This window comes from Physella acuta, unplaced genomic scaffold, assembly GCF_028476545.2.
Source record: "Physella acuta isolate Inbredline_101_S28 unplaced genomic scaffold, ASM2847654v3 ptg000232l, whole genome shotgun sequence".
NCBI classification, from domain to species: domain Eukaryota; kingdom Metazoa; phylum Mollusca; class Gastropoda; family Physidae; genus Physella; species Physella acuta.
Genome location: NW_026731751.1, coordinates 69,396 through 94,848, shown reverse-complemented (window position 1 = coordinate 94,848; position 25,453 = coordinate 69,396). Strand labels below are relative to the sequence as shown.

The 25,453-nt window shown below is 33.6% G+C and overlaps 3 protein-coding genes across 8 annotated transcripts; 1 reads left to right on the top strand and 2 right to left on the bottom strand.

Moving 5' to 3' along the window:
• Positions 1–2,077: 2,077 nt before the first annotated feature.
• Positions 2,078–11,287, bottom strand: LOC131938066 (uncharacterized). 2 transcript variants are annotated; one of them, XM_059295956.1, is made up of 19 exons: positions 11,272–11,287; positions 9,441–9,859; positions 9,141–9,298; positions 8,911–9,044; positions 8,569–8,722; positions 8,044–8,348; positions 7,712–7,860; positions 7,352–7,574; positions 6,890–7,095; positions 6,262–6,505; positions 5,829–6,016; positions 5,670–5,718; positions 5,147–5,380; positions 4,734–4,861; positions 4,541–4,625; positions 4,295–4,415; positions 3,505–3,871; positions 3,141–3,296; positions 2,078–2,694 (listed from the first exon to the last, which is right to left on the bottom strand). In XM_059295956.1, exons 2-19 carry the CDS (start codon positions 9,792–9,794, stop codon positions 2,263–2,265), a joined length of 3,687 nt encoding a protein of 1,228 aa, XP_059151939.1. In that variant the 5' UTR covers positions 9,795–9,859; positions 11,272–11,287; the 3' UTR covers positions 2,078–2,262. The 2 variants fall into 2 exon arrangements, with proteins under 2 accessions (XP_059151939.1, XP_059151938.1); XM_059295955.1 differs by lacking the exon at positions 11,272–11,287 and adding an exon at positions 10,619–11,035.
• LOC131938068 (uncharacterized) lies at positions 10,774–16,885 on the top strand. 4 transcript variants are annotated; one of them, XM_059295958.1, is made up of 11 exons: positions 10,774–10,852; positions 12,440–12,655; positions 12,747–12,870; positions 13,345–13,526; positions 13,644–13,762; positions 13,888–14,026; positions 14,386–14,586; positions 15,102–15,249; positions 15,612–15,766; positions 16,004–16,107; positions 16,204–16,885. In XM_059295958.1, exons 2-11 carry the CDS (start codon positions 12,472–12,474, stop codon positions 16,294–16,296), a joined length of 1,449 nt encoding a protein of 482 aa, XP_059151941.1. In that variant the 5' UTR covers positions 10,774–10,852; positions 12,440–12,471; the 3' UTR covers positions 16,297–16,885. The 4 variants fall into 4 exon arrangements, 3 of the variants coding, with proteins under 3 accessions (XP_059151941.1, XP_059151942.1, XP_059151940.1); XM_059295959.1 differs by having other exon boundaries at positions 10,790–10,838; XM_059295957.1 differs by lacking the exon at positions 10,774–10,852 and adding an exon at positions 11,064–11,148.
• A 385-nt stretch (positions 16,886–17,270) lies between these two features.
• On the bottom strand, positions 17,271–24,821 carry LOC131938083 (peroxisomal membrane protein PMP34). Of its 2 annotated transcripts, none has more exons than XM_059295979.1 (10): positions 24,753–24,821; positions 23,242–23,362; positions 22,453–22,513; positions 22,172–22,238; positions 21,578–21,732; positions 19,576–19,719; positions 19,248–19,396; positions 19,010–19,108; positions 18,722–18,783; positions 17,271–18,569 (listed from the first exon to the last, which is right to left on the bottom strand). In XM_059295979.1, the coding sequence occupies exons 2-10, from the start codon at positions 23,326–23,328 to the stop codon at positions 18,431–18,433; spliced, it is 963 nt and encodes a 320-aa protein (XP_059151962.1). In that variant the 5' UTR covers positions 23,329–23,362; positions 24,753–24,821; the 3' UTR covers positions 17,271–18,430. The 2 variants fall into 2 exon arrangements, with proteins under 2 accessions (XP_059151962.1, XP_059151961.1); XM_059295978.1 differs by lacking the exon at positions 21,578–21,732 and adding an exon at positions 20,667–20,842.
• Positions 24,822–25,453: the final 632 nt, after the last annotated feature.

Below are 25,453 nucleotides of genomic sequence, written 5' to 3'. Positions count from 1 at the left end.
ATACCTTTCGGGTATTGATAACCGGATTTGTCGGGGCCGACTGTAAGGCGTGGTACTTGTTTACACATTAGTCGTGTAGCAGTCCGATAAATAGAGTGCTTTCTAACGCTCTGAGCAATAGCGCTCATTATCTATAGGGGCTTAGAGTGGGGGTTTTTTTTCGGGGCCATTTTTAGGTCAGTTGTTTGGTTAAAGGAAGTCATGTTTTTGTATGTAGTCCTTACCGGTTTAAAATCTTCCAAAATACAATCCTTAAGTTTAAGCGGCTAATAATTTGAGACTACAAAACAGCATTTCTGTTTCTTTGGTTTTTACTTTCTCGTGTAGAGAAAGTATTGTAATCGTGCAAAAAATCGAGATGGAGATTTTCACATATCGCTATGTTTTACGCCTCCCAGAGTCGGAAAAATTTAGTTCTGCATGTCTATGTGTGTGTGAGTGTGTCTGTGAACACAATAACTTGAATACCGTTTCAGTTATGGTGACAAAATTTCATATATAAGTATTATACCAAACTAGCTCACCTGCGGCGTATCATACGCCGCTGTTTAGTTGTTCTATTTTCTACTTTTCAGTACTTCATAGTTAGTGAATTCGACACTACCCTCCCTCCCTCCCCCCCCCCCCCCCAATGAAAGCAGCCGTCCGTGACGACAGTTTACGGACGACAATGAAAAGATCAAGCAGAACTTCTTACCTCTCCTTAGTTTCAAAGATAAATTATCTGCCCCAAATAGCCGTTACTAATAGGGCTGGTAAGTAGGTCACCAACCAGTTCTATGGCTCTTGCAGGTTTTATTGAGCCGTTGGTGACCTACTTACCAGCACTATTCGACCCGACTCTACGTTTGTAAACATTCCGGGTGAACCACAGCTCACCAGAATGGTGGAGGTGGTAGCTATATGCACAGAGAGCGGCGGAGTAACGGCGTGCTATTATGTGGTGTCTCGCATGGTCCCCATGAAGAGAATTATATATATACGAGCTGACCCGCGACGTAGCATACGCCCCTCATTATTGTTTACAATAACTTGAACGTGCCCCCCCCCTATAATCCAATCACCTACCACACAGCTGCTACAATCCCCACTATAATCCAATCACCTACCACACAGCTACTACAATCCCCACTATAATCCAATCACCTACCACAGTTGCTACAATCCCAACTATAATCCAATCACCTACCACACAGCTGCTACAATCCCAACTATAATCCAATCACCTACCACACAGCTGCTACAATCCCCCCTATAATCCAATCACCTACCACACAGTTGCTACAATCCCCACTATAATCCAATCACCTACCACAGTTGCTACAATCCCCCCTATAATCCAATCACCTACCACACAGTTGCTACAATCCCCACTATAATGCAATCACCTACCACACAGCTGCTACAATCCCCACTATAATCCAATCACCTACCACACAGCTGCTACAATCCCCACTATAATCCAATCACCTACCACAGTTGCTACAATCCCAACTATAATCTAATCACCTACCACACAACTGTTACAATCCCCCCTATAATCCAATCACCTACCACAGTTGCTACAATCCCAACTATAATCCAATCACCTACCACACAGCTGCTACAATCCCAACTATAATCCAATCACCTACCACACAGCTGCTACAATCCCCCCTATAATCCAATCACCTACCACACAGTTGCTACAATCCCCACTATAATCCAATCACCTACCACAGTTGCTACAATCCCCCCTATAATCCAATCACCTACCACACAGTTGCTACAATCCCCACTATAATGCAATCACCTACCACACAGCTGCTACAATCCCAACTATAATCCAATCACCTACCACACAGCTGCTACAATCCCAACTATAATCCAATCACCTACCACAATCCCAACTATAATCCAATCACCTACCACACAGCTGCTACAATCCCCATTCACACAAGACTGTATTGCAACAATGTTGCTGTAGCACTGATGTTATTCAAACAATTTTTACACTGACATTGGCTATTTACACAATATTTTCTCCTATAAAGCTGCATTACCTAAATCAATAACAAAAACAAATGCCATAAATTAATTTTATTATAGCTCCTCACCCCCCAGTTATCACCGAGGCTGTATAACATATATTGCTGAAAAATATCCAACAGCAAATCTAAGCCTGAAAGTTGCAATAAAAATATATATATATATATATTTATATAGACTGTGTATGTACAAGTGTACACCTGTATCCCTTAGGGACGAAATAGATCCAGACTCTCACTGCTGGAGTAGATGAGTACCACCAAGGGAGGCCTGGGCTAACATTCTAATGGCGTTAAAGTCTGCTTCGGTCAACGTTTCACCGGGTAAACATTCCACGTGGTACTGGACAGTGTCCTGACCAGAGTCTATAGTCTGCAGCTGACCGCCGCTGGGCAGCGTGAACGTGCCGCCCGGTATCGTGACCCCTATGGTCTGGGTCTGGTCCAGCTCCAGCTGGTGGGTCACCTGAGGCTGGTGGTGCAGGGTCAGCTCAGACCCGGGGTGGTGGTGGTGGTGGTCACCGGGCATTATGATGTGCTGGACTTGCATGCCGTCTGGGTGGCCATCCATGACCGCTACAGTTGTTTCCTCCCCCGTGCCTTGATCAACCTCCTCCACCCGTTGGCTACCTTCTAGACCGTACACTATAGTCCTTTCTCCTTGCACCTGAACAGAAAAACATTTCTTTCAGTATTATTCATTGGTATATACGGTATGAAAGTTTACCCCTACACCTGAATAAAAAAAACATCATTCTATTTTTTTCATTACCATACAAGGTATAAAATTTTACCAATTGTCTGAATACAAAAACATTTTTAGCATTTTTCATTAGCATATAAGGTACGAAGCTTCACATCTTCAAATTAAAATTAAATTCAAAATATCCAATAAATATGCTTTAAATACAACTAATGAGATTTGGTTGAAACTTAGTTTTTTTTATATTTCTTTCAAGTAAAAAACTATCATTACTATTTTTTTTTAAATTGAATCTAAATACAGCCTCTTAGTTTTTAATAAACATACATTTTGACACTAATGCCTCTAAAAAGTATGTTTTGTTTAAAGTATGAGAAAGAATCAATAGAAGCCCATGTAGTCCATCTTACCTCAGTCCACTCCTGTGGGTCAGTGACCTCCACCAGCTGGCTGTACATCTCATGGTCCTGTGTCACTGGTACACCTGTAGAGTCCAGGCACACTATGGACAGTCCTGTAGAGAAATCTCTTTTCTTCTCCATTCCTAGAGATTTTTTCAGCTTGCTCTGTCATAACGAAACATTAAACATGTGAATAGGCCTCATTGCTTTTCAAAAATTCACAACTGGGATAAAATATCTCAGCATTTAAGTAGATTCTACTGACAAAAAGAAACGAAAAAAAAAAAACCCATGCTAACTTTTCACTAAAGAAATAGACTTTCTATTTGTCAATTGTTTATAGATGCCACTAAATAAAATAAACTTGACTTGCCTTCATTTTATAGTTGGCTAATGTGGGGTCCTCATTAGAATGTGAGACCAAATGGTAGTTTAAATACTCCTTCCTGAAAAAACTGCGCTTGCAATACTGACACTCGTACTTTTTAATCCCCTGGTGAGCCTCCTCGTGCCTCTTCAAACTGCGCTTGGCTGTGAAGTGTTTCCCACACTGCTGGCACATGTAGACTGGGGCCTGGGCCGGGTGTTTGAACAGCTTGTGCTTGAGCAGGCGGTTCTCTGTGGTGAAGGACCTGCTGCAGATGTCACACACCACGGGGACGCCGCCACCTTTGTCGTGGGTTTTGATGTGGTATCTCAGTGAGGCACATCTGGGGAAACCTCGCCCACAAATATTGCACCTGCAAGCATGCACAAATACACTTAGGAGTCAGAGCATTATAGGATTAGGGTTACAAAGCTACCTTGGCTAATAGTAAAGTTACCATTTCAAATCTTATGGTCCATAAGGGCAAGTGAAATAGAGTTCATCACTATGCCCAGCCACCTTTACTTTTCCCTATGTGAGTCTGGTACCCATCAGAGCTAGGTGTACAGTGATGTCCTACAAACTTGAGCCCGGTATCAAAACTCAAGACTTTTGGGTTAGCAGTTGAACACTCTACCATTCGACCATTAACATTACAAGCTTGGCTAGTACTTACTTACTCTTCAATTCCAGCAATACACTGTGGCTTCAAGTTCAAGGTTTAACTTTACTACATTTCAAGATGGATAAAAAAACAAGCAAACTTAACCAGCATAGAGTGATATAACTGACTTACAGATACGGTCGATGTCCAGTATGTTTACGTGTATGCATATTAAGTCCCTTGATGCTAGTAAACATTTTGTGACACTGGTTACAGCTGAAGGGCTTTATTCCAGTATGTTTGTACATATGTTCTAGAAAAGTAATAAGATAAACTATACATTGCATCAAGGTTGCAAAACAAATACCTATCATAAAGTAAAGCATTGCATTGGATATCACTTATCAATATTGAGGGATCAAAGTTCTAATCACTTGCCTTTGAAATTATTATCTCCCCTTATGACTTCCTGGCATGTCTCACATCTCCTGCGAATACTTGGCTTTCTTCCAGGGGTGGATAACTAGGAATTAAACAGCAGCTGTTACACCACATGATCAAACACAGTTATCCCAGTCAGTATTTTATTATAAGAAAATAACTTTTTTAAATAAGCGTATATGCAAATTACCGAATTTGATTTCCCTTTTTCTGTTATTTCCTGCATAGGTTTCCAATCTTCATCTTCTAAACCATCAACAAGATCCTCATCTTCATCATTCATGTCAATGGATTCTTTATCTTGTTCTACCTTAAGTTCTGCAACATAAAATTAGACAAGATCTAACAAATGTCAAATTCAAACTAGTTGGTGCAGTATGACCAAAAAAATTGTTTTTTAAATTAATGAACACACATCTTATTCCACGCTGAAACAGTGTCTGTCAGTTTTTAAATTTATAATGGATAAGGATACATTTATAAATTCACAAACATAGTAAAAAACCATATTAAACTAATGAAGTTAATTAACTGAGGTAAAGATATAAACAGTTAAATATACGCATGAAGTTTGACTGCCATCTATGAATGATATAGGCCTACCTGTGGTGTGGGCATCATTGGGTGAGATCTGATCCTGACAAAGGTTCTGTAGGGAAGTATCAGGAGTCTGACTAGCTGGGAAACCTTCATGATCTGAACTGGCTGACACACCTAATACACTTGGAGACTCCTCAGCGGGAACACACAGCTCTGTTGAGTTGGGAACAGTCAACATGGCACTTTCCATAGCGGCCGCTACTAGATCTTTTTTCTTCTGTAATTCCTTGGAATCATCTGAATATAACAGTAATTTTAATAGTGTTATAGTTATTAGAGAATGAGCCAAACTAGTAATTTATCACTGCAAGTGATATTTAATAGGTTCAGCAAAAGGAAGGAGATAGCAACACAAGTATTGTAAAGTCGCCAGACAAAACTAATCAGAATAATGTCTTGCTAGATAGCGATGAACATTTTAAAAATTATAAAATAATGTTTATTAAATTAATTAAATCTTAATTTTTTTTTTTAGAATGTAGTTATTAATTACAAGTCAACGCTCAATTCTCTTTTATACGCTTACCTTTTTTATTGAGTAGCTGTTCTGAAGACTCTTGCTTGGGGCAGATATCCTGATAAGAAAGGATACATTTTTAAGTTAATGTGACTGTAGACATTTAATATTAACATAAAAGTAAACCAGGTGATACCTTTCTAAAATAAAAGAGGGCAAGTGGTCTACCTTGCCAGCAAAGTAATCTTGAAACAACTTGAGCCTCTGCTCCAGTGCTGGGTCTTTATCCATGTCCTCATCACCAGACTCTGGCTGGCAGCACTTGGACAGGAACTGGTCCAGGTCTTCTGACATACTTTGCCAGAAACAACTTTTCTTTAAAGATTCCATCATCTCATTTTTTCCAGCATGATTATCTAGTGGGGGAGGGGAAGGGGGAGAGAGAGAGGAGGAGAGAGGAGAGGAATGGGTAACAACATTTTATAAACCATCATAAACACAAGACAATACAAAGTAATCTTATAAGGCCTACAGTAAGACAAAAAAACATTTTTGTTTAAGGTAATACTTTTAACTGTAAAAGCTGAAAAGTCTTATTCAAATGATAGTTTTAAATAAAATAACTTTAAAAAAAGACACCTAACAGAAATGCACAACTCACCACCATGTGCTTTCTTCAGTGCTTCCAGCCTCTCCTTCTCCGTCTTTAGGACTTTCCTAGGTTTTAAATCTAATCTTTTGTTTGGCCAGTAATACAATATTCCCTTGTCTAGTTTGAAGTTTTTAGCTTTTTTTCTAAACCCCAGCAATTCTGATCTTGTCAGGCCATCAGGCTCTACATCTTTCCTAAGGTAATCAATGAGTTCTTGTATTGTAACTTTCCCAATGTCCCCGGCAATGTTGGGCTGAAAAAAAAAAAGTAAATTCCTAATACATCTTGTGGCAGAGCAAAGCACTATGTTAGGCTGAAATGAAAAGTAAATTCCTAATACATCTTGTGGCAGAGCAAAGCACTATGTTAGGCTGAAACAAAAAGTAAATTCCTAATACATTTTGTGGCACAGCAAAGCTGAAGCACTATGTTATTCTGAAATGAAAAGTAAATTGGTAAAATTGGCGAAACACAGAAGAAGTAATGCTCTAGCGGTGAAAAATAAATTAATTGAACAAAAATATCTTTGATAAAAAGCCTGAAAAACTTATATCTTGTGATAAATTATCTTCAATAAAACCAGAAAAACTTTACATTATGTAACAAATTATCTTTGATAAAAAACTTTAAAACTTACATCAGTGTCTGAATCTTCCTCATCTTCTACACCTCCTCTCAGCCACCTGAGAGCTTTTTTTGAAGCTCTTCTTCTCTTACGAGGTTCTCCGTGCTTACAGTCAGGACAGGCACCCACAAAAGCCCTGGCGTCCATGAAAATACCTTTCCAGAAGATGTTCCTGGCTTCTAGAGTTTCTTGCACTTTAGCACGTGACATGTGTTCTCCTGTTTAGTGGTTACAGATGCTTCAATTTTAAAATCAAACTTCTCGTTAATTCTAGTTAGAAATAGTTTAACAATTTTTAAAAATCTATATAACTAATCATAATAAAATAACTATGCTTTTAGTATCTGTAGTATTAAAGAAATATCAAATACAGTGTTTTAATTAATTAAACCACGAAATAATAATTCATATAAAATGAATCGACATTTCAATAAGAATTTTTTTAAAAACGGAAGAAAAAGTACAGCCACTTACCTTTTACTACATGTGATTCTTTCATTGCAGCTAGCCTATCTTCCATTTTGGTTAGAACTTTTTTCAACTTTCCCTTCTGTTTGTACATCAACACATCATTTTCCAAGACAAAATTTTCACTAGCTTTGCGAATCATTCTCTTAAATATATTGTCACTGTTCAATGGGTAGTTATCTTCTTTTTTGTATGAATAAATAATACTATAATAAGTGTCTAAATCAATCTGCAATGAAAGTGAAGAAGAAAAATTAATAGTTAATAGTCAATTTATAACATACTTACATAAGTATAATATTAGCTTTTGTATTATTATTTTAGAAATGCAAATAACTTTTTATAAAAGTAAATTATATATCTAACCTTATCTAATGTGTCATCTATTTTATCCTCATCTTTTTCTTCACTTATATTATCTACATTTTCATTCTTTTGAGTTTCTTGCTTGGTCATTGCCGAATCATTGCTGTGACAATTCTTTGTTGAATTTCCAATATTTTTCTGTTTTCTGGCTGTGAAAGCAGCATTAGAAAAAAATTATATCTTCTCTAAAAAACACACAATCATAATCTTCTATTAAATACAATAGAGAAATTAAAATAAAAATAATTTTATCTAAATAGAAAAAAAAACACTAACAGTCTTAAAACTAACTTTTATCTACTCCTATAACACAAAAATGAAAGAATAATTACCACTCTGTAAATCTGCCTCTTTATCTGATTCATCAGACACATCCTCTTCCCCTCCATCAAAACCAGCCAATCGGTGAAACTTTCTTGACCGCCTCAATGACTTCCTAAGAGGGGGTCTGTCTACAGCTTCATGCATAGCTTCCCCCATGGGCAGGGGCATGAACTGCTTGATGTCTGGGATAGAGCACTGCAGGTAGTGGGACATGGCAGTGTCTATGGATTGCTTGATTTGTTCTTCATTCAACGCTACCTCTGCATCACTTGAATCTCTGCCATGAATGATGGATTCAGGAAAAACTGGTTCTCTGTGTTTTAAATAAACAGCAAGAAAATGATTTGTATTTAGCTATCAAAATAATTTAAATTTTTGTTTTTAACATAGTTTAATGAAGTCATATTTAAATAAGAATTTAGAATCATCATTAATAATTGTATGAAACATTTAAAAAAAAACTGATAACCCTATAAAAAGTTAATGTAATATAAATTGTCTAATAAAAAAAGACTAGGAAATTGTAAAATTACCTTCCCATTAGTAAATATGTTGGTGTAAAATCTAAATTCTGAGAAAGGGAATTCCTAAGCGGAATCAAGCACAAATCCAAACAATCAAACCATGTATCTGTGTAGAGCTTAACAAATCTTGTTATATTGTTTACTAACCGACTCCAGCACTCATCTTCAAAAAAAAAAGAGAAAAATTGTCAATATACTTTGAAGAGAAATCAGCACAAGTCACAACCTAATAAATTCTATAAATTAAACCTTATATGAAGGCCTAGATATTTTTAAAATGAGAAATTGATCAAATTTTCCTTATAAATCAAAATAAGTTAAAATAATTATAAAATAAAAAAAAATACTCACCCAAAATACAAGTGCTTTCTTTGGAAATAAAAATATTATAATAGTGAAGATTTTGGCCTATACCATTAACATCAAGACATTTGTCTTTGGTGACTTCATTTTCAAGGATCAACAGTTGCTCCATGATGCCATACCTGAGATGAATAGACATTTAAAGCAGTTAATCACTATGACCAAATATGATTAAAAATACATTCACTTGTTTCCTGTCTAATAATCACTTTACTAACCTCGCAATTAATCTCAGACAAAACTGTGATACAGTTTTTTCATTGACCTTCTCAAGTTTGTTTACTTCTGGCCACTTTGAGAAAGAATCCATTGATGCAATCACATAGACAGATCTTTTTTTCTTGTAGGGAAATGGCCCTATAAGCTGAATCTCTACCTTTAAAAAAGATAAGATACAAAATTTTATTAAGAAAAAAGGTTTAAATAAAACACATTTTAAAAAGAAAACGGGGCTCATTTTATCAACTATAAAAATTTACGATTTTTCATACCAACAGTTACTGTTAGAAGAAACTAACCTTTTGCCAAAATTTCCGGGCAACATCAAAATCAGATCTGGGGTTGAAAACAGCATCAACAACAGCACAGTTTGGGTCAAAATCAAGGTCCGAGTCTACTTCCTCTGGCTCCTGTAACTCTGCAGTAACAATGTACTGCATCTCCCCAGGACTCTCCTCCTGTTTATTCATTACTTGCGCAGAGTGTTGGAACACATCTGGTTTCTCTGAAGCTGCCATATCATTGTTGTTGTGTAAAAATAGATCAGACTCTCCAATATTTGAGAACACGCTCGTGTTGAGTGTTGATACTGCAGGACGGCTTGCTGAACAGATGGCACAATTTTTTAGAACCTTCCGCACTGTATTAGCCATGCCTACCCAGTAATACTTAGATGACAAAGCATTAAGAGTCTTTTCAGTGCCCAAGTGTGCACCACCTGTAATAATGAATGTATATGTTAGCATGTTATGTAATATTTAATACACACAAACACAAATATATAAAGTTCCTCTTTAGACTTAGTGATCCATTGGGTAGATGGAGTGTTCAAACGTTTCTTGACATCGGCATAGTGTGGTCAGCACTATTAGGCCGCACTATGCCCAGCCACATTGAACATTCCCCCGCAATGTCAGATGCATACTGTTGTGCTGTTTTTGAAACCTCAGTCTCCCCCCCCCCCCTTTCTAAAAGGAAAGGATACAATATCCAGATTTGTAATGGCAATGACATTATTATTCTGATCTGCATGAGACAGTAGTATAGTATAGAATTCTACTTGTATATAATATATAGATGTAAGTAATAAATATTAAATAAACTATTAGACAAGTATTAGACATAAATCTAGATATTATTATTATTATACATAGGTAATAATATAGGCCTAATATTGACTAATAAATATACTAAATATAGATTAAAACATTAAGAAGATAGAGATTTCAGATAGGCCTAGGGCCTAGTAAGGCTAAGTAATCTACTAAGTAAGGACACAGTTTCTTTCACTTTTAGGCATCTCTTGGGGGGGGGGGGGGGCTATGTTTATTTTAATCTTCAAAGATGTGGGGTAATAATAGGGGGGGGGCTATGAAAGTCTATTGCAAACTTGACAGGACCTCAAAACATACAGCAACAGGAGTAGAAGTACTCCGAGTGTTGTCTCAGAAAGGTAGCCCTGATAAAATTGGCCTACCTCCACCTTGGACATGAACCATAGTCGTCACAGATAGCTGATTCTTTGATGTAAAAATTGCTTTGCGAAGATTCGCTTTGTTCGCCCCTGGATTCGCATCAAGCGGCTCTCCTTCAATACGTTTGGGTTTAACAATATAATAAAGTTCCCCATCTTCAATTTTGAAGCTTTCGGCTCTCTTCCGCACCGACCTTTTATCAGACGGTGTCGACCCAGTTGGGTATGTTGAATAAAGTAGGTATTGCTTGATTGTTGCAAGACTTATATGCGTATTGCCTTGTTTATGTCTAACTCTTCGTCTTTCCATAATTTTAAATATTTCTATCTAAGAAACGTCCATACATAATCAATTCAATAATCTCATGAAATAGGTGTTCACACAATCTTATTCTCCATGACGCAAAGACCCGGATAAAATTTGCGTTTACCATTGAAGCTATAAAAACAACAACTGGAGTATCGTTGGATTTGAGGCACCGAATGGGATGATTGCTCCGCTTTTGTCAGTTTTTTGTTTGCAGCCAAAAAAAGTAAATATGAAATAGAACGCATCTTATTGCGTGAGTTTATGGTTTAGTGATACTATTTTTTTAAAAACGTATGTCTGAATTCAATATCTGTATAGGAATCGATAGATTCTTCTAGTGTCTTACAATTTTATAATTAATAACCACCATTCATGTTTTTATTTTCTTAGATAAAACAGAAAGGAAAAGGAGAGACTTCCGCTTTTAGTTTTAACTCAATCGAGAATCATAATGAATGGACTTAAATTTTACGAAGTGTCTACTCGGAATAAGATTTTTCGGCAAAAGATAGTTCTGCGCATGCGCAGTGACCTATGGCTAGGGTTAGGGCTAGAATGAGGGTTAGGGGTAGGATTAGGGATAGGGTTAGGGATAGGATTAGGGCTAGGGTTAGGGATAGGATTAGGGCTAGGGTTAGGGTTAGGGTTAGGGATAGGATTAGGGATAGGGTTAAGGATAGGATTAGGGTTGGTATTAGGGTTCTGCGGTTGTAAACACACGCATGCGCAGTACCATCGAAAACATCGCCGCTAAGTCGTAGTTTCTCTCCATTGCGCATGCGTATCGCATGCGTATCTTATTCCGACTAGAATCGGCCTAAATTTTAATGTAGACATACTGTCAAAAAAATGGAAAGAAAAAAAATGCGATTACCGCTTAAACTTTTAAAAGAGATTTTACCACCAACCCTCTACCTCTTCCCTCAACGTTTCTCTGCCAATATATTTAGGCTAAATATTAATATTTAATATTTATACTAGGGCCTAGGGCATATATAATTTATAACGAAGTGTCTATAACTCTATATATAAATTATAATATATATAAAATAGATCTAGAATCTATATAATATATAGTATATAGTAGTATTAATTAATTTAATAGGCATGATAGGGCCTAGGCCTAATTAATAAATTATTAATTAATATTTAATACTAATTTAACTAATTAATTATAGTAATGTAGATTTACTTACTTAAAGTTATAGTTCTAGTCTAATACTAACGAGTTTCTTCCAGGCCTTTCTGCCCCCCACCCCCCCCCCCCCCCCGACCGAAATGAAATTTATATAAAAATATAGCAAATAGACCTATACTTTTAACTTTTAACAGTGTCCGCTCCCCCCCCCCCCCCCCGAAAATTTCATATTTTGCTTGATAGGATATTAAGGATATATATCTTGTTTGTGATTTTTAACCTGGGGATCAGGGGAGAAGCATGTTGGCCTGATCCCACCTCCCCCCCCCCCCCCTTATCAAATTATTCATGCTTATGTTTTTACCTAATTTCACAGAAAATAATGGAAATTTGAATTCTGAATAACAAATGGAGGATGATCAAATAGAGAGGATTACAGAATGGCCTGTAACGGTAAATTTAAGTAATATTGGCGAAAACAATTCTGAGTTACAATATGAAGATCAGTCATCCAATTTAGCTTGTTCGCCTCTTAGGAAGAAAAAGAAAATTGAAAACAGTCAACCTACTTTTCCAAGAACAACAACTCATGGTATGTTTTTTTTTTTCTGTTTTCTATTTACCTGCTTAATTTTTTCATATGTGTGACAATAATCTGGACTATATTTCCATAATATTAAAAGGCATCCCAAATTGTCCTGAAGCATTAGCAAGTGTGAGGGTTGCCAGATGGTGGAGGAAACAGAATCTCTGCATGGATCCAACAGCTGCAACCAGTCCCAATACCAAATTGTACAAGGTTTTGAGGTAATCACAAGCATTGCAATACTGTTTTTACTGTTTAAGTCATTTCTCTTATTAAAGTTCACATATACACAATCTTCTAACTTACTTTTGTTGAATTCAGTGATAATTAAGAATAAATTAATTGCTAATTTGATTGGAATTTCACCATACAAAATTTGAGAAAAAAATATTTCTTGAGTGTTTTTTGTTACAAAAACTACTCAGCTGACTCTATTCGAGTTAGTGAAAGAAGGATCAATAATTATATGATCAACATTAGGTATTTTTTTCAAGATGGTTGCCATTTCTATGGCAAACATATGTTAAGAGGAGTCTCTCATTTATGTTAATATTTTCTCTTAAGTACCCTAACTTAGATACAAACAAGTAAATAAAAACAGCTTATTAATTACCCCCTTATAAAAATAATTATAAAATTTTAATGGTGTACTTTTTTTTATAAGTAGAACTATACTTTTATTTCTTATTTCTTAGGACAACAGAATGCATTGATTTTCTTGTTGGGGAAAGAACCAAGCTACTCAGACAAAAGGAAAAGCTATCGTCACATGAGAGAGGAGATATACATGCTGCTCTTGCTAGCATAGAGGATTGGCTAGAAAACTACCCAACTGCTCTTCTGCATATTGAGCATGCAGTTTCAATAAATCCTAATAGTAAGGTGGCCATTTATTTAGAATGAAAAGTTTAACTGTGATCTATTTATTTCCTTTTTTAAAAGACCATGTTTGTTGATACTGGTGGAGAAGGTAACATGATTTTTATAATTTTAGATTCTGAATACATGTGGTTAAAAGAAAAACTAAAGAGACAGTGTGATATTTTAAAAATTCAAATGGAGATATTGAACACAGGGGAGTGCATTCCTAAGGAATTTCCTGCCTTCTTTGAGGTTTGTTTTGTGTTTGTTTCATTTTTAATTTTTAATTATGTTTTCCCAACATTTATTTAGTTTTTAATTAAAATTGTATTGCTCATTTCTTATAGCTTTAAATAAAGTAACATTACTATTTTTAGGTTGAAAGAATATCTTCAGCTGATTTAAGTGTTGAAGAAATTGTCAACAATTTTATTATGAGAAAAAAGCCAGTAATAATTACAGGACTGGAAATGACGAAGTCATCATGGAATTTGGACTTTGTCAAATCAGTTGCAGGTATCACTTATAATTTTTTTAATCTGTATTTGGGCAGAAACTTTTAAATAATTTTTAAACAGGATGAAGCAAATGTGGTAAAATTTGCTCAGATATTGACTGAATTACTTCCGTATCTATCTAAAAAATGTCCACTGTTTTGGTTACTCACCACTACCTAGGATAATGTATTGCTTTTATTATTTAAACTTAATACAACATATTTTGCTACAATGATTAGTAGTTATTCCCCTTAGTTTTCTGTCTACAAAATGTACTAAATTATTTCTGTTCTATGGGACTCAGGATTTTGTTATTATTTTGTCTAAGTCACATTATGTGTTCTTTAGTTGCAGATATTTTTTTTTATTACAACACAGGAACACACAAAGTTAAAGTGAAATGTGCTGTATCTGATTCAGTGGAGTGGGCAAGACTTGAAGAAAGTAGTTTAACAACTGTTGGAGAATTTATTAGTAAAGTTGAAAAAAATGAAACCAATGAATATTTATTTGATTGGAGCCTTCCCTTACATTGTCCAGAATTAGCACAAGATTTGGTTATTCCAAAGTATTTTGCTGGTAATTTTTTAAATTCTTTATACTTTGATTAAATCAGTTCTACTAAAATCTGTTATTATAATCTAATGTTAAACAATCCGCTCCAGTTTGTTTATGTACTAGTCAAACAATCAAAGTTAACTGACTTTCAGTTTATGGGATAATATGATTGAAGAGCTAAATTAGTAACTGGAAAGTTCTTAATTCATGTCACTGTCACATGTCTGTATAACATCACCAACTCCACCAGCTTTGATGGATGCTAGATTTAAATTAGGTAAAGTAAAACTGGCAGGGCAAAGAACTGGTCACACTATCCCTTCATCTATATAGAAACAAGGGAACTATTTTATCGTCATGACTGACCAACATGCCCAAAGGGTAACTTAAAGTGCTTTTCTAAAAAAAATTTTTTACATTTGACTGTTACTAGCAGGCCTACATTGTACCATAACAGCTTGTCACATTACACTGTTGTTTGATCTCATGAAAAAGTGCCATTGGTTGTTCTAAGTATTTCCACTTTTTGTAATTAGATAACTTCCTACATGTGACTGCCCCTGGTACATTGTATCATGACAGCTGGCCAAGTTTGTTCATATCACCCAAAGGTGCTCTTAGTAATCTCCATGTTGATGCTTTTGCTTCCAACTTTTGGATGGTTTTATTTCAAGGTCAGAAGAGGTACTTTTTTCTTCTTACTCCAACTTTTTAATCTTTTGTTCATCTCTCTTAATAGATTATTAATATATACACGTCATCTCTGAAGAAATTAAATTATTGAATAAAACTTCAATTTAGAAGAGCAGTTTAAATTATTATTTTAAAAAAATAATTGTTTTCCAATACCATATCAGTTGCTACAAAAAACTGTAATCCCATGCAGGTGCATGGAGTGAATCCAATCCAAACATTTGTATATGCTCTCTGTGACTTTAACAAAGAAATCAATAGTACAGCTAAGCTGGTTATTTATACTTTTTTTTACAGCAGCCTATTCTTTTTTATATAATTTTTAAAACTATTTATTATACTTCAACATACAGATGGACATTTTTTGACAGCGAGGATCTTCCTTTACTTTATCCTCATTATTTTCACTCAATGGACCCAGTGTTTAAAGTGAATTTGGCACACCCTGACCTTGCTAGCTTCCCCTTACTTGGTCTCACAAAACCAAGGCAATGTGTATTACAACCAGGTAATTAAGAATTTACAATGATCTGTTGTTCTTATGACAGTTAAACATGCTCATGTTTTAAAGTGTAAATTACATTGATTAAGAATTTACAATGATCTGTTGTTCTTATGACAGTGAAACATGCTCATGTTTTAAAGTGTAAATTACATTGATTAAGAATTTACAATGATCTGTTGTTCTTATGACAGTGAAACATGCACATGTTTTTAAATGTAAATTACATTGATTTCCAAACAGGTGAGCTACTTTTTGTGCCAGGTGGAAGTCCACATTATGTGGAAAATTTATCTGCTACATTAGCAGTGTCTTCTAACCATGTTGATCATTCCAATTTTAAAGAGGTAATTCTTAATATTCCATCACATTTTGAAACATTTTTATTTAATGAATTGATACTAAAAAAGTAGTCGATAATGTTTTGCTTTTTTTTTTGCAAGGTATGTGAGGAATTGAGAATAAACGGTTTAATAGATCCAAGGGCTGCAGATCTTCTCAATCAACTCCAGAATCTTATAAAGGACTCAGATTAAAACACAACTATTATGTAAAGAACTTTGAACTCAGCATAATTATTTACTTGATTTTTACAAGCTTATATTTAACTTGCTTTTGTCGGAAAAGGGCAAGCGAAACTCAAACTTGGCAGGTGGGTCAAGATCAAATTAAAATGCAATGTGATATCAAATTTGACTTATTTGGATGCTGAATTAATTAATGTTCAAGAATTAATTAGTTACTTAAATAAACTACTATTATCCGCATTTGTTCATTCAGTGTACAGCTGTTTTTAGTCATGCAATTCTACTATGTTAAAATTTTTAAAACATTGATAAAAAATAATTCAAAAACGTTTTAATAAATTTTGTTTAAATTATGCACTAAAAAAAAAAGAATATAAACGATTTTCTTAAAATCGATAGTAATGCTTCACTCTGTAAATAACTATACTATAAAGAAAACTATGGGTTATGTATTGAATAGGCCTACCCTTACAAAATGTAAAAAGCCACCCATGTTTTTCTTTATAGTTATTTACGTAGTGAAACACAGTAGTTTAAGAAAATGTTCTACTTTTTAGAGCATAATTAAAGTTTTTTGTTTCTTCTTAAACACACACGAAGTATTATAAATATGAAAATAATAAACTGATGCTTGAAGATATTTTAGTTGATTGAGTGTTTGAACTACTACAAGTCAATTATTTACAGTAAAATATTAGCAATCCATAACATTAAGTCTTTAAGTATCATAAGATTAATATAGAGTAAAGATTTCTCTTAAGACGGGTTCTTGACCTCTGCATATGAAGGGAAAGCGTGGTCAGCACTTTGCCTAGCCGCTTTTACTTTCCCTAACATGAGTTAGGTACCCATAAGAGCTGGGTGGACTCAGGGATATTCTACTGAAAATTGTACCCAGGTTCAAACTCAAGACTTTTGGGTTAGCAGTGCTCTAATGCTTATGCCACGTCGTTCCAAAATTAATAAAGTGCACATAAACAAGCTTAAATTAGTAAACAATTTATTTCCAAAAAAACAAAATAAATATTTTATTGTTTTGTAACTGAAAAACTGAATAGAATAAACCATCACAAACAAAAAATATTTAGAGAATATTTTTTCATAATACTTATTATTGGCACAAAGCTTATGGAAATGTATTAAATATCTTAACCCATTCAGTCAAGCTCAACAGTTAGTGTTTAAACACTTAGCAATCTCATTACCATTTATCCATGTAAAATGGTTAAGTAGAAAGGCTAATGTAAATTTTAAAAATCCATCCTAAGATTTTTCTGACCAATTTAGATGTAATCTACAAATAATTGTTTTTTTCAAAATGTCAAATTCTTCTTCTACTATAACATCTGATTCTAAAACTATAAATTAAGTCCCTTTGCTGTAGTGTAAGTTGAGAAAGCATATTTTTATCTTAACTGGGACTAAATAGATTAGACAATCACAAAAACGATTTAACATTTTTAAAAAATATTTCATAAGTTAATGATTAAATATATCTGATTGTACAATAAAAAGGAGATTTTAATAAATGACATTCATTTTGAAAAATGTAACAACACAAACAGTAAAGTATTGGAATGGCGTAACAAATTATAAACAAATATGTTTATAATGAACTATAATGTCATACTAATTGAGAAACCAAGAGCTATTTTCATATATTCAGCTATAGTAAAAATATACAGCAAAAAACAAAAGTACTTTTTTTTAACTTTTAGAAGATTAAAAACAGATTTCTGTAACTATCATTTTTGTTATGGTCATTTATTCATGTACATCTGTTTATAAATATCATAACAACTGTATCTATTTTTTTAGAAAAATATGGTACTAGTGTAGTTCAAGAAACAAAAATGCAAGGTAAATTAAGCACCGGGGAAACAGAAAAATGATTTGACTTTCTTCATGAAATGTACAAAAAGTTTTGATTAGCATTTTTTTAAAGACTCAAGTTGTATCTTTAAAATGTACTTACAAAAACAAACTTTACACTTGCTATTCAAATTCTTTGTCTATGCAAATGAATACTCAAGCACTCATTTTGAACAATAAAAAAATAAAGTCTGGAAGAAGTTTGCTCAAAGCATATCATACAAGCTTAAAAAACTAAAATGGAAGACAGCGTCTATTAATGCTTAGAGAATTATTTTGATGCTATACCCATCAGCCTAAATATAAGTGCTGCTACCTTTTCATAGATAACAAACATCAGTGCTGCTGTCAAAATAGTTTGCAGCAGCTTGGCTTCCATACCTTTATACAGCGCACCTAGTCCATTTTTTCTGTAAAAACAAAGTATAAAGTTGAGCAAATATTTTTCATATCTCATTATTATCAGTTTTCTTGCTCTTAAGTACATATTATACATAAAATGACAACATTCAATTTAGGTTCATAATTAAAGTCTAGCTGCTTTAACATACAGCTCACTCACTTGACTAGATGTATGATGTTCTGCCTCAATGTTTGAGAGCTTTCAACCTTGGCATAGCCAGCCTGTTGACAAGAAGAAAAAAATGTGAGCTTATAAGTATTTCATTTTTGCCATTATATGTAAAATCTTATAGAAGCTATTATTTGTAAAGATATCAGACACAAAGAATAAAGATTAGAGGTGATTCTATAATGTATACGATGTTACGGGCACACAATAAATTCACAACTGAGCCATGTCTAAAACAGAACAACTGGACATCTGTCCACTATTGTCACAGATACCTACTCTCAGTCTACTCTGTACAACTTGCAATGGATATGTTATAACAGTGGCTGATGCTTTAGCAATGGCTCCCAGTATAAAGTACATCAACCCGCTGAGTTCCTAAGAACATAATAAGTCAAATATTTAAACCATCTTTTGAAACACTGAAAATTTTAAGATTTTTTAATTAAAACATTTTAACTACAACAATCATCAACAGCATGGCTCAAAAAATAAATTACTACACACAAAAACTTACAGCAACGTTAAAAAATCTTTTGAAGTATCGTTTCAGTGCTTCATAAATCATGAACTGAATAGCTGGGTTGGTAGCCAGCAGTAGAGATGCCACAGTTCCACCCCACAGCTTTTTTACTCCTTCTGATCTGATTATCTTCAGAATGCAGTCTGAAAAGAATAGTACAGAAACTGATGAAAGAATCATCAGGATGTGGTTTAAAAAAGGTAAAAACCCATCAGTGATATCATGAAATTTTGAAGCTTAATTATGAAAAAAAAAAAACCGATAAAAGACAATGTAATCAAGGTTTAAAATAATACAATTTACTACCAATAAAAGCAATTACCCACAATCCCTTTGTAACGACAGTATTGGGATTTGTTAGGGCCATCCTTCTTGTTGTAATGTGCTGTGTGAAGTTTAGCCCCCTGCAGTTTTAGTCGAGTGTTGGCCACCCAAAGAGGTGTGGTAACTAAGACATTCACCACTCCTAGAAGAAATATTTCACTCATTACATTCATTGTTTTATGAAAAATGCTTATGGTTTGTTTTACCTAGAGGGGCATGACGTTTTCTTGGATCCTAATTAAAAGCATGTTGTTAATTAGGTGTGAGACATACAATAGTATAAAAGCCATTAGCAAACTCATCTTCAGGTATAAGTAGAGAATATTTTCCTTTCTCTCAAAAATATGCATGGTTAAATTATTATAAGGCCTCTTGTTCAGCGTGTTAAAAAAATTAAACTATTCATTCATTGTTAATGTTATGAGAAAAAAAATGGGTATAAGTATAACAGATTTTATAAACATCCAGCATTCACATAATAAATATATAAGGAAATATAAGAAGTAAAACTGCATAAATAAATAAATAAAACTTGTGGTAAAAATAACCATTGTGCATTCTGTAATACAACAATTCTAAATGTTTGTATGTTTGCTCTAATTAAAAGATTTTATGAAACATTTTTAGAAGCTCTTTCTTGTAAACTCAGATGTGAGTTACATATCACTGCAGTTCATGCAACAAATATCTATAAATAAATCTTGTGTTAAACAACAAAATCTAATGTCAATTTACACTCATCCTCATAAAAAGTTCAACCTAAAATAATTGTTTACCAATGATTGTTTTATTTTATAATATTTGATATTGAGGATGAATGCAGTATATTCAGGCCAAAATAGGGAGTATAAGATTCTTATTTTAAGAATAAAAACACAATAAAAAATAATGAAATACTGAAACTATAACCGTTTTATAACATACTAAATACTTCCCTGCTGATTTGTAGAACAAAAAGGCAATATAAAAAGCAAAGAAACCATCACCCCTCATAGTCCATTAATTTAACTCCCATAAAAGAAAGCTCTTGGCTATACAGAAGAAGCAGGATAACATGAAGAAAGCCAGTTGCTAGGGAAAAGTTTGTACCTGCCATAAATGCTATCAGTAGATCTAGTGTCATTGTGGAGGGCAAGGGATGTGTGGGGAAAGCTTGTACACCAACAGCAGAAAAATACTGCAAGCAGGCGTACGTGTAGAAGTACACAAAGCTGGAGAGAAAGGTTGTGACTGCCATGGACTGCCATCCTCTATACAGACCCAAGCTGAGTGAAATAAAACATTTTTAAGATAAAAGCAGATTAGATTATTGTTGGAAAATTAATCCATGCTAAATAAACCAACAATAACCCATACAATCTGGTTTATATTTAAAAATGGAATCTATAAAATAAAGAGATAGTGTTTAAAATAATTCAATGTGGCTGCTTTGGGAGTAAATAAAATAAAATATATTTTGCAAAAAAAAATGTTAACCAATTTGAAAGAATTTTTGGACCACAACAAATTAAAATAATGTGTACTGTCTAAAACAACATACTTGCACTGCTTATTATTGTAAAAAATCAAAACTAATAAGACAAAAGTAACAACAAAAAATGCAACACATCAATAAAAAGAAAAAATATTATTACATGTATATATTGTAATGGCTATCATACCTGTATGATAGTCTGAATCATACAATTTCTAAACTACATTGTCTTAAGGTTGTTAGGATAATTCTTTGTATTAAGAAAAATAAAAGTAACAAAAATGTATTAAAATTCCAAGCTTTTAAAATAATGTTAGTTTAATAATATTATAATGAACATATTTCATTGGGATAACCGGGGATTAAGAAATTGTATCTAATAGATTTCTTAAGAACTCAAAAGTGTTTGACAATGAAAACTAGTCAGTGTACAAAAGCCCTGCTAGTTGGATCAAAAGTTAAAACAACAATTTAACAAATTATGTAAGAAGTAACGAAATGATAAGTGGTAAAGACCAGATAGTACCTGAAATAAAAGCCATGGATAAATCAGCAAGAGGGGAAGCCTTTTTGTGCTTGCCTACAATGGCTGACTTCATACCATTGTAGGTGTAAAAATAGACAAAGTTGGAGCAGCATAGAGCAGTCACTACAGGGAACCAACCTAGATATACACCTTCCCTGAAACCACAACAGTGAAAATTAAACCCTTCCCTATTTAGGAGATTCTTTTTTATTGTTGGCTTTAAAACTTGACAGAACAAAGTTGCCAGATAAATGTTAAAAATTAAAAGCTTAAAAAAAAGACAACTTGATATAGATCTATAACTTGAGCTATTATTTACACAAAAGACCAGCTATAACTTTCCTGAAAATGTTAATGCTTGGGAGAAAAAACAATAACTCATTAATTAATAAGAGAAGAAGCTACCTTCTCTCTGCTTCCCTCTATTTTTTATGTGTTGTTTTTAAATGATCTGTTATAAAGTAATAAAGCTAAATTTTAGTATCACGTGAAAGTATTTCAGTAAAAGCATAATTTTATTTATGCAGTACTGTTACAACCACAGAAGCAGATACTACCTACAAATAATGAGAAAGAAAACTATTGAATACTTACAACCCTTCTTCCTGAATGATCTCCCTTAAAACATGGAATGTATTTTTAGCACACCTGTGGTCATCAACTAGATTTTCAAAAAGAAATTAAAAATATAAAAAAACTATATATTATATGATAGCTTGAAATCATCAACTGAAATGTCTACAATAGGTAACTAAAATAAAAATTGTATCCTAAAATTTTACTGCTTGTAACAAATATAAGCCAAATACAAAGTGCTATGGAGAATACTGATTTAAGAGATGAGATTGTCTCAATGGTGATGATCAAACAGTTACCTTGAAGCCTAGTCCTCACTGTGTCAAGTGGATAGAAAACTGAAATAGCAATCACACTTCCCTGAAACAAAGTAAAAATCCATATAAATCCATTTTCACTAACAGTGATACTTTCTTCAAACATTTGTAATACATACATATCCACCATTTGCTATAGGGGATGATTTTAATTAATTGTGTTTATTTTGAAAAGTTTGTTTCATTGTTCATAGCTAGTTAAATGCATGTAAAGTGTAAAGAATATTTAATCTCTATTAACTTAATATTAAATTATTAACCAAAATTTTTTTTTAAAATTGTGTTTTTTAACCAGAGGCATAATTAGATTTACACCAATCAAGAAACATTTTGGAAATCTTTTTTCTAACATTTGTCTTCACAAATGTAGATTGTCTTTAATTAATAGGACAGCATGGTCGAATGTTAGAGTGCATAACTGCTAGCTCAAACATCTTGAGTTTGAAGCCCTGGCTTGAGAATTTAGGGTGACTCTGAGTACACAGCTCTTTTGGGTACCTGATTCAGGGAGAGTAAAGGCAGTGGGGCATAATGTTGACCACATGATCCTTTCATAAGCTGAGGTCACAGAAATAGATGAACTTTTTTCATCTGCCCCATAGATGCCAGGTTTGATAAGGTAACTTTTACTTGTTACTTTTTTTATTAACTGAAGTATATCCATAACTAAGGTGAACTTTAATTAGCTTATATTAACTTATATAAGCCTATATTGTTTATAAAAAAGAAATGTTACACAGTTGAGTAAAAAGGTGACAGTTTACTACTCACTGTGGCACCAGAGATAGCATGGACCAGGTTTGAATATGAGAAAAGACTTCTTAAGCCTGCTGCCTTCTCACTAAGCCCATCCATCATATACGGGTTGGTTCAATTGAGAACTGGTTGTACACTGTATAAAATTACATCAATTAACAATTAATTATTGGGTAATACTAAAAATTGTTTGGGTTTCTGCATTTTGTAGTGTAAGTCAAAGTTTGAAAGTTGCAACTCTTTGGTTGGTAAATGTTTACTAATATAATAGCCTACTTAATCATTAATTAATGAGGCCTAATAATAATTTGATACTATAGGCCTATATATATGACTTTAAGGCCTTACTAAAAAATTAATAAATTAAAATTAGGCATAATAGTAGCTTACTAATGTGCTACTAATGAATATGACAACCAATGTGTGTGATGTATTGAATGTGTAAATGTAAAATCAGTAATCATTCATTTCATGATGTCTACACTGACCAGTGTTTCTTCCAGACTTTTTTTCTCTGGGGGGTGGGGGGGGGGGGGGCAGACACTGGGGTAGACTTCCTAAGAGGCCTAATAAGTAAGTGAGGCTTAAAGGTTGTATTTGTGTAGGCCAGTGTACTGAGTGTAGGCTTACACTACTACACTAGGGTAAAACTCCATTTTAGCGTATTTTATTCCCCGCTTCACGTTCACCTCCAGTTGAGCGTATTTTATTATAAACACAACCGAAACACACAAAAACGTCAGGAAAACACTAGATCTAGTTATTTTTTTATGATTGTGATTTTTAATAAGAAAAGGTAAAAAAAAAACATAAAAAAGCATTAGAACTGTTCCAATAATTTAATATCTTGTGATCGTCAGCGGGAAAAAATCCTTACACGGTTGCGGGTTCACCATGAGTTCACAGTGACTTTAATTACCAGCATACGTCATAGCTCGGGCAATAGCTGCTTGAAATTGTGTTGGCCTCAGTTTTGGGTTCATTATAAGTTAATAAATGTTTATTTATAGTATTATGCCTGGGAGATACTTGTAACAATACAAACTTAACTGACTTGCAATTGTGAGTTATGTTTACGTACTTCACCCATTGCCATGAAAATTTTAACTGACACACGAACATAGCACATTCAATATTCTAAATTTGGATTTTTCTCAAGTTTTGACAAAAGTAGTAAATTATCAAAATCTAAAACAAAGTCTGTCTCTTTGTTTTTTTAATTCATTTTTATTCATTTGTCAAAACAAAAATACAATACAAATAAATAAATCGTGTTTTCCTAATGTTATTGTTATAGTGTGTTTCGGTTACTATAATAAATTCCGCTCAACTGGAGGTAAACAAGCAGCGGAGAATAAAATACGCTAAAATGGAGTTTTACCCTACACTCCTACACTAGTACTAGTAACTAGATCTAGTACTTACTTTTTACTTAGGCCTACTTATAGTACTTAATGTTACTTATACTTATGCACTACTTTACTACAGTAAAATAGATCTAAAAGACTAGTTATTAGTTAACTCACTTGACTACACACACTGGCACTTGTTACTTTTCTTTATTACTCAAAAAAATCTTAAGTCTTATTTATTTAATATTATTTATTAATATTTCCGTTCGGCCTACTTTACTAAACAACAAACTTTACTAAAACTTGTTGCTGCGCTCATCTGTTCATTTGCACACTTTAGTCTTATTTATAGTCTAGATTCTAGATCTAGTTTATTATGATATTAATGATAGATAGGCTTTTACTTTTTGTCTAACTAGATTTCTAAATCTAAACGACTAAGCTATATTCTAGATATCTAGCTAACTAGATCTAGATTCTACGTCGCGTTTGTGAAGTGAATGTGACAAAGTGACATTTTTTTCACTGTGTAGGCCTAGTCTACTTTGAGTTGACAGATTTGTGTTTTTAATATTGGCAAAATGTAATTTAAACATTTAAAAAACTTAAACACGCTTAAAGGAACTAAATATTATTAAAACGATCGAGGGGGTGTTATTTTGAATAAGTTTTAGTAGTTTTACAATTTAGATTTCTATTTATGAAGCTAAATTAGATTTATGCACAGACTATAGACTAAGGCTAGATTTAGATCTAGATAAGGTCTATATTTGAAAACATAACCCTACGTTTGGCCTTACTCTACTAATTTACGTTTTTTTTAGTAATTGTTTTATTGTTATTTTCAATTCATGACTTGAAAAAAAATTCAAGGA

Excerpts from the sequence above, each read along its gene's own strand:
- LOC131938068 (XM_059295958.1), top strand. The coding sequence starts at position 12,472 with ATGGAGGATGATCAAATAGAGAGGATTACAGAATGGCCTGTAACGGTA. Across the intron at positions 14,027-14,385 it reads CTTTGTCAAATCAGTTGCAG|GAACACACAAAGTTAAAGTG; the intron begins GTATCACTTATA and ends ATTACAACACAG. Across the intron at positions 15,767-16,003 it reads GCAATGTGTATTACAACCAG|GTGAGCTACTTTTTGTGCCA; the intron begins GTAATTAAGAAT and ends ATTTCCAAACAG.
- LOC131938066 (XM_059295955.1), bottom strand. The coding sequence starts at position 10,925 with ATGGAAAGACGAAGAGTTAGACATAAACAAGGCAATACGCATATAAGT. Across the intron at positions 9,860-10,618 it reads GGTTCATGTCCAAGGTGGAG|GTGGTGCACACTTGGGCACT; the intron begins GTAGGCCAATTT and ends TCATTATTACAG. Across the intron at positions 5,719-5,828 it reads AAGATTACTTTGCTGGCAAG|GATATCTGCCCCAAGCAAGA; the intron begins GTAGACCACTTG and ends CTTTCTTATCAG.
- LOC131938083 (XM_059295978.1), bottom strand. The coding sequence starts at position 23,328 with ATGATGGATGGGCTTAGTGAGAAGGCAGCAGGCTTAAGAAGTCTTTTC. Across the intron at positions 22,239-22,452 it reads AGTGAGGACTAGGCTTCAAG|TTGATGACCACAGGTGTGCT; the intron begins GTAACTGTTTGA and ends TTGAAAATCTAG. Across the intron at positions 19,109-19,247 it reads AAAGATTTTTTAACGTTGCT|GAACTCAGCGGGTTGATGTA; the intron begins GTAAGTTTTTGT and ends TTATGTTCTTAG.